The sequence below is a fragment of the Anguilla anguilla genome, chromosome 13 (assembly GCF_013347855.1).
Source record: "Anguilla anguilla isolate fAngAng1 chromosome 13, fAngAng1.pri, whole genome shotgun sequence".
Classification (NCBI taxonomy): domain Eukaryota; kingdom Metazoa; phylum Chordata; class Actinopteri; order Anguilliformes; family Anguillidae; genus Anguilla; species Anguilla anguilla.
Genome location: NC_049213.1, coordinates 16,119,755 through 16,128,098, shown reverse-complemented (window position 1 = coordinate 16,128,098; position 8,344 = coordinate 16,119,755). Strand labels below are relative to the sequence as shown.

The 8,344-nt window shown below is 39.7% G+C and overlaps 1 protein-coding gene and 1 long non-coding RNA gene across 5 annotated transcripts in view; one reads left to right on the top strand and one right to left on the bottom strand.

The window, feature by feature from the left end:
- Positions 1–56: 56 nt before the first annotated feature.
- The window catches only part of LOC118211075, a 42,998-nt gene continuing 34,710 nt past the window's right edge, over positions 57–8,344 (bottom strand). The window contains exons 1-5 of one of the 2 annotated variants that reach the window (XR_004761953.1): positions 4,985–5,027; positions 4,491–4,604; positions 3,266–3,359; positions 2,866–3,036; positions 57–1,265 (exon numbers count right to left, since the gene is read on the bottom strand). This is a non-coding gene — a long non-coding RNA (uncharacterized LOC118211075). Of the gene's footprint in view, positions 1,266–2,865; positions 3,037–3,265; positions 3,360–4,490; positions 4,605–4,984; positions 5,028–8,344 lie in introns of those variants that run through there. The other variant, XR_004761952.1, reaches the window with a different exon arrangement.
- The window catches only part of lhfpl4a (LHFPL tetraspan subfamily member 4a), a 44,694-nt gene continuing 40,543 nt past the window's right edge, over positions 4,194–8,344 (top strand). The window contains exon 1 of one of the 3 annotated variants that reach the window (XM_035387858.1): positions 4,194–5,499. In XM_035387858.1, coding sequence (XP_035243749.1) covers positions 5,094–5,499 — 406 coding nt within the window. In that variant the 5' untranslated portion in view covers positions 4,194–5,093. The remainder of the gene's footprint in view (positions 5,500–8,344) is intronic. The other 2 variants (XM_035387860.1, XM_035387859.1) reach the window with 2 other exon arrangements.

The window sequence follows — 8,344 nt, the reverse complement described above, 5'->3', positions numbered from 1 at the left end:
CAAGGAATTTGCTTTGGTCAACACACCGAGGCAGCCATCTGCGGCGCCAACAAAATGGGCCTTCTCTGTCTTTACAGTAATGTGTAAAGCATGAGGAGAATTTGTTAACCAACTCACTTTGCAGACTAATGCTTCCAATATTAAGATGCAGTAGTTTTGTTTTCCTAATGTTTGTCAATTATTTCATTAATTTCTTATTCAAATAAAGTAGAAATAAGGTCCCAAATAACTGATAGAAAACAGAGGGTCTTCCCTTTATGATGGATTTATCATAACAATTTTATATAATTAGGCCTATGGAAGCAAGAGAATAGACATTTTGACATTTCAAGTATTTTAGGTAATGTTAACCATTGAAAACAGGATGTCTCTGCATGTCAACCAGAATTAAATTTAAATGGTTTCTGATGTGTATATGAGTTGGTCTATACTGTACCTGTAGTAAGTGGTAAGCCTTGCAGATTGAAATGTGTGAAAACAGAGGAAACACATCTGACGAGCACTTAAATTCTGCATATTCACAAACACACACGCACGCGCACACACACACACACACACACACACACACACACACACACACACACAAACATTGTAGTAATTTGCATGTAGATGTAAAAGCACACATATACTCTGAGGTTTGTTCCACCTCCCGTGTCTCATCAGAACAGATTATGGCCTTTGCAGTGATGTTTTATTTCTCCTCTACAAAACAGTCAAAACACTTTTAGCGGCCTGACATTTTAGCCAATTTGAAAACACAGGATTGAGATGCATAATGATCTCTACACAGTGTTCTTCATTAGTATTAGCATTGTGGGTGTAAGTGGGTAGTGTGTAGGCGTGCCTAACATTGTCATTTATCTCCTTGTACTAAAAATCATGGGTTTGCAAAGGTTTGCACCATGTTCACAATTGTGATATGTACACAGTGCTATAGGAAGAAAGGAACATTGATGTGCACGTGTGCCTGGGTGTGTATCTGTGTGTTTGCATCAGTATAAGCGTGTGTGTGTGTGTGTGTGCGTGTGCGCAGGTGCATGTGTGCATGGGCTGTACATTATATTATGTAAATAATGTTACTTAGCCCTTCCTGTTGAGACACTGTTCTGCGGCCTATTGTTGAATGCAGACAGGGCTGGCCCTGGCTGGCAGCTCTGCAGGGTGCCAAGAGAGGGAGGAGTGTCAGTCGGCAGGGCATTCGGGTCTCTCTGCACCCCAGCGTCAAACGTGGCCATGGTCTGTCACAGTCTGGTCAATCACATGGCCTACAGTCACAGTGGAACAGGAAGTGACCTCAATGTCAGTGCAAGCTCAGCTGGTGGACCGCGAAGTGAAAAGAAGAAGCAGCTGATGTCACATGTTTAGGTCTACTGTGCTTTCCAGAACCGAGAGGGGAGGTTTCACACATGAACGCACACAAGCTGGGCATTCCAAGTTGTGTGAAAAATAACCAAGTTAAAATCTGTAGCAAATTTAAAAAACTGAACCTGGCTGAAGGGAACTGAATCTGCGCTGAATGCAGCTACCTGTTTCATTTATGGCAGAAGTAAGAAAAATGTTTCCTTGATTCAAAGCTTTGAGGAATATTTCATGGAAATGTATTTTTTCAGTGCCAGAAGCTGTCCCAATAAGGCATGTGAAACGATGAGCAGTAGAACCTCCCACAACAGAAAGCTGGTGAATTCATCTTCTAGGTGCCACCAGATGGAATATAAATCTGAGAGAGAGCCCTGCTTTTCAGTAATATATTAGAATCACTTCATCAAGCATGCTCACACTGGAGAGATGCAGTGTCAACCCCCCCACACACACATGCCACATTTAGTCACTCACTCATGTCAACTGTGTGGATCCAAATGGATGACTCTAATTCATATTTGTGCACACAGTCATAGAGACAGATACATACTGGAGAGCCCCAGAACACAAATGCTCTGCCATCACACAGCGATATATGATGAACTTGTAAAACAGTTTTATAGCCCTGGCCCAGAAGACTAGTGTTCTCCACAATCTCATTAAGCTCTGGTATAATTAACAACAGTTCAAACCAGTTCATTTCCCAGCTCAATTTCAATCACATTTTATAGCACTAGGCATAGCTATATTTGGAATTTATTTTTTAAATATGACATTGAGGGTAATATCCCAATATGTCTGTTATTAACTGGGTTTAATCATATATTAAACCTATAAATAGGCTCACCAGTGGTCTGGTAAAATTATTTCTCACATCAAATAACACTTAAAAGTAAACATTGAATAAACAGGTCAAAACCTAGTATATAGCTGGACCGACCGACCAATGGTGTAACTTCGTAACTTGGCCGACCAATGGTGTAACTTCATCACTCAGTCACTCAGTCGCAGACATTCACGTTTATAGGGCTGGCCCCGCTGTTGCGGTCCAGCCAAAAATATATCATGCCATTAATGAATGGGTTCTCTTTCAGGAGCAAAAAGAAGAAAACATATCAAGAAGTACAAAGGTAGTTCAGCAGTCTTAATATGATAAGTACATTTTTATTAATTAAATGTTCTTGACTGTTAAACATTTATTCACATATAAAGTCTAAGAACTCTAAGTCCTTCTTTTAGTGTTTATTGTTCATTGAAGAAAAACTAATAGTTACTGTATGATGAAGAACCATTATTTGACTTCCCCTGGAATCAGAAAACCAAACATCTAAAGAATGGAGAAGAATTCACCTGAATTGAAATTCTGAAAAAGTTTACCCTTTCAATGAAGAGAAATTTTTTTTTTAAATCATTGAAAAACACAGGTGGATTGGCAGAGGGCATAAAATGTGTGAAGCTAAATATGACTTACTTGATGATTATAAGTATAAAGGCATCAGGTCTTACCTACGCAGTCATCAGTAATCGTTTGGAGATAATGATAGACAGATAGAGCAGCTGGATGGTCTTTGGAGTATTGCCCGCCACACTGCACAACAGTGACCCCTCTGGGAAATCAGGCACCAGCTGTCTGCCTGTGCCAGGCGCATTAGATGAGCAGTCCAATGTGCAACTCCACTGAAAATAATAATAATAATAATAATAAGAAGAAGAGGATGAAGAGGAAGAAGAGGAGGAAGAAGAAGAACAACAACATGAACGATAAGAAGAATCAAAGTGAAGTCACATCAAAATGTACAGCTTTAATTGACAGGACACCACTGGATAGCCACGGATTTGTTCAAAATGTTCAAGTACATAATGCAATGCCTTTTTTATATATTTCTACTTGGATAATCCTGCTTACCAATATGGATCATGCACCCTTCAAATGATGTCATGGCATGATGGTACTGTCTTCTACTAATCAACAGTATTCATAGAAGAGAAAATCATGAATGCTGCAAAATAAGAAGGAATGGTTGTCAGCATTAGGTGGTTCAGTAAAGTCTGGTGGTTGGCTTATATTTTTTCGTTGGCCTGACAAAATAGAAAATTAATCGGTTTATTTTCAAGAATCATGATGATAATTTACAAAAACATACAAATATTGATATTTTCAATGTCCCAGTGTTTTAAGGTTTCTTGTGTATGCCATATACATATGAATTGCAACAGGAAACATAATGTTGCCCAACTTAAGGTCTAACATTTGACATGACCTGCCATTATGGCATTATTATTGATGCTGTTATGCATTCTTCAACAGCACAACAGAATGTAAACAGACAGAATGGTTAGAATAAGTGAAATTAAGTGAAATAAAGAATGTGCTGATATGAAATGCTAATGCCACATGCTGAAGTAGCGTGAACATGGGAATTGACTTATTATGATGATATTATTATTATTATTATTATTATTATTATTATTTCAAGCTCATTCTATTTGCCCTGTAACTGACAGAGTATATTCCCTGTTAAATCAATGCTAATCAGTGGACATTTTACCTTGATTTGATTACTAATGGGCTCTTATAAAATGTTTAGAGCAGAATTAACGCAGAATGGTTCACTGTACGTTGATGTTATGATATATTGCTCTAATTCTTTATTTTTAGATATTGGAATTCATAAACACAACAAGATTGCTTAGCATGTTCCTCCCAACAACAGAAGACGTTTGGTATGAGTTCGCCTTGAAACTGAGAAGTGGATTTAGCGCCACTACGAGGGTGTGTGTGTGTGTGTTGGGGGGGGGGGGGGGGGTGATTGGAAGAGGGGGCTGGGATATGTAATGCAAATTTCTGCAATACTCGGTTTGTGTCTGCGCCGTCATCAACAGTCCTCGGCTTTTCTCCTGAACGTGAGCGCGCAGAAGAGAGAGACGGGAGGAAAGAAGGAAAGGGAGAGAGAGAGAGAGAGAGAGAGAGAGAGAGAGAGTGAGAGAGAGAGAGAGAGAGAGAGAGAGAGAGAGAGAGCAGTAAAAATCGCAATCATGGAGTCGTGGCAGCAAAAGCCTGCAGTGCGAGATCGACCACATCTGCAATTATTTTAATTCGTCGAGGGCAGAAACCGATTTATTTTAAATACCCTCAAATCCAAGCGTCTCACGGATGAAGTAATGTTGGTTAGATCCTCATTTGCTTTCCGAAGATTCATCACTGGTACCCGGCAACGCAGTCTGTCCATCCTCTAGCGTTCACTCTGATGGGAGGTAAAAACAAATCTATTATTAATACTCACTGTGCTGAATCGAAGGGAAGAAGACAGCTTGTCATTTTTTGCAATACATTTTTGATGTTTTTTTTTTTTTTGCGATATGAGGTCAGTTACTTTGGCTTTTTCTTTGCTTTTTGAAAGTAGGAGGAAGGGAATCGCATACGATTTTACTCATCGTTGGTGAATCACTTCCCAATGTTTAATTAATTATCTCATTTAATCATTTTGGTAGTGAAAACCCGCACGAAAAGGTGGAATCGTGGCGTATTCATTGGCTCTGAATATTAAGATGCCACTCTGCCGACCTTCATATTATTACTAAAAGCATTTTTTATTACCTTCAAAAAATAAAAATAAAACCCCACCTCTCACAACAGGAACATTTTGGCGAACTGAGGGAGGAAGCTAGGGGGAGATAGAGACGAGGACAGTGCAAAAAAAAAAAAAAAAAATACCAGAATAATATTGAAGAAAATGCTGCCATCGCAAGAAGCCTCCAAGATTTACCATGACAACTACATGCGAAACTCCCGGGCCATTGGGGTGCTGTGGGCGATATTCACCATATGTTTCGCGATCATTAACGTTGTGGTGTTCATTCAGCCCTACTGGATCGGGGACAGTATGAATACCCCGCATGCCGGGTACTTCGGCTTGTTCCATTATTGCGTGGGGAACGGCATCTCCAACCGAGAGCTCACTTGCCAGGGCACCTTCGCCGACTTCAGTTCCATCCCTTCCAGCGCCTTCAAAGCGGCCTCCTTCTTCGTACTGCTGTCCATGGTCCTCATCTTGGGCTGCATCGCGTGCTTCGCTCTGTTCTTCTTCTGCAACACCGCCACCGTCTACAAGACATGCGCTTGGATGCAGCTACTCTGTGGTAAGGCATATTAGCTCGCATGGTTTACTGCCAATAATGTTTTCGACGCGTGCAATTAATGACCATAATATCGCATTGCAGCGTACTTAGCACATTTTCCTCATTATTTATGCGATTGTTCAAGCTACTGATGTGTGTGTGTGTGTGTGCGTGTGTGTGCGTATGCGCGCGTGCAGGGATACCCCTTTCGACCTGCCCAATTTGCGCAGGACAGTTCCTTTACATTCTGGTCTCGTGCAGAATTTCCCACACAGGCTATTTACCAGTAAGCAATGTTTATTTTCGGAAATGTGCACGGTAACGTAAGCCTTTCTTGTGTGACTCCCAGAATCAGCGTGGGGTTACGTTCTCTGTGTCGTTGGTTCGATTATGTTCTTTAGTAGCCTATCATCCTTTGTTGTTTTGCGGGTGGAACATCTGCGACTTTTTTTTTTTTGGCAGTGCGAATATTGGGCAAGCCATCCCCCGCGTCACTGAACGTAAGATGAACGTAATCCGGAATGTTATTTTAAAAAAGAAATGTATCACACATGGGATCCCTCGGGGGTGCCCTGTAACTGAAATAATTATTATTTTATGCATATACATAGAGGAGCATTGATTACATTCAAGCCTAGTGATCCGTTTTATTACAGTCAAATAATGGCGTTTCTGTGGTGGCAACGCGGAAACCCGTGCCATTTTAACCTAATCAAAGCGCCCAGAACGACGCTGGAGCTCGTATAAATTACATGTGGTCACGTTTGATGTATAGCGGAACGAGCAGCAGCTTAATTAAGATGCGTCTGTGCGGTGATATACCGCCAAGGCTCTGTTGAGTAAATATACTCCAGCGTTGAGACCCTGGTCAGCTGTGCGCTACCTTTGGTGCAAGTGCTTTTGAAAATGTTCTGCACGATGTCATGTGGTCACATATTCGAGAGAAAAACGGGTACATGATATATTGCCATTAAAGTATTAGCCTTTTTGAGTGTCTGCCATATGTTCATTGTACTCCCAAGCAACAAATCTGGCATGTAAATAATAAGTAAATAAGAAAGAAACGAGCTAAATAAACCAAACATTCCTACTTTTTATTTAGTTTTATCACATAATATTACATAAATGACAGGCAATTATACAGGCCTAGTGTTTAGGATTAATTTGTGGTGGTAATCAGCACCCCAGTTCGTACCTTGAGTAAATTGATTCAATCAATTCCTACCCAGAATTGCCAATTCACATGTTATGAAACAGCAACATGAGCTACTGTACAGGAATTATCATCTTTCTACATAGGTATGTGAAACACAAATCCCAGTTTATCAAAAATATTCTAATTCCACAGTCATAAAAGCAACAGTCCATCATAAGTGTTGGATTAAAGTTCATTGTACCCGTATGCAACAATAAGGCACTCCTGTGAACAATAAAACTTGATTATTACCAACCAGTAGGCTTTTGTCATTTTACTGAAAGGAAACTCAAGCAAACTGATATCAAAGGTAGCGGTGGAACAGAAGTAAATACCGCCAGGATTCCCAAACAGTAAAACTGTGCAGTTATCCTTTGCTAAGATCATTTTTTATCTTGTAATACTGCGGTAAAAAATACCACAATTCAATGAGGCCTGCATGCTGCCTGTACAGTATGCAAGACCAGTGTAACAAGATGATGATTGCAGTTGTTCATTTTGGGTAACCCTTGACAGGCTGTTGAAAATCTCAACTTTTTGCTGAAACAACATTAGAAAATTACAGAATAGACAACTGTAATTCTGTGTTGTCAACTATAAACTATAAGGTTATATTCTAAAATAACCAAGTTGTTCAAAATTCAGCATACAGGCTTTTATCCAAAACTGAAGAGATATTCCTTAAAGAATCAAGTTCTTGTCCTCACTGCACTGCCTTCCAGTAGTATCTGGAACAGATTTTTAAGAAATGACAATGATTACTCAGTCAGACTTGTAGTATCCTATTTGCCAAAGAAACAGAAGCAGAAGAGCCTCCTTAATCAGCAAGCCTTAACTGTCCTGGCTCCTTAACCAAAGAGGCTATTAGAAATACTCAAACATGCATGTCTACTCTCAGAAAACCTATACAAAAAAAAACTGCATAAAAAGGAATAAATGCCTGTCACTGAGGTGCTACCCCTAGCCAGCGATAAATAATTAATTTGTACCTTTTTCTGTTTGCAGAAGGTCCTTATAAGTACCAAAAATGATGTTATTGTACTTCCAGGGTACATTTGGGAAATTTGTTCCTAAAAGAACAGAACCACTGTACCTTTATTTCTGAAAGTATTTGAAATGCTTTCTAGACTTGTAATTTTTTCTGCATTTTGTATTTAATTCTATGATGTCCTTTTCTGGCAAAGTATTCTTGACCTTATTTTTACTATTACTTTTAACTTTATATGTCTTTACTTTTACATTGCACAGCTATTTCAATTGTATTTGCTTTTATGGGAAACAAAATTATTATTATTATTATTATTATTATTATTATTATTCTGCCATCACAGCCAGTTAACCTGTTTTTATTTTTATGACAGTCAAAGTCCCAGCTGCGAGAAATGGCAAAATGACGTGTGAATAATAATAGCTGCTGACTTAGAACAACAGAGTGCGGGAATGCAGTGCGTAAAACAGAGCAGCAGAGTTGATCCACAGTGGCAAACAGTGCCTTTATCGGTGTGGCCTGTCTCTCTCTCCCGTCAGAGGGAAACTGAAAATCGACACAGCAGGAGAGGGAACATATTGTCCCAGCTCAGGGGTACCTGCACTCAGATCGCCCGTCATATGCTTTTGGTCGCATGGAAGCTCCTTGCGGATTTCTAATTACATAAGCCCCTAATTAATTAG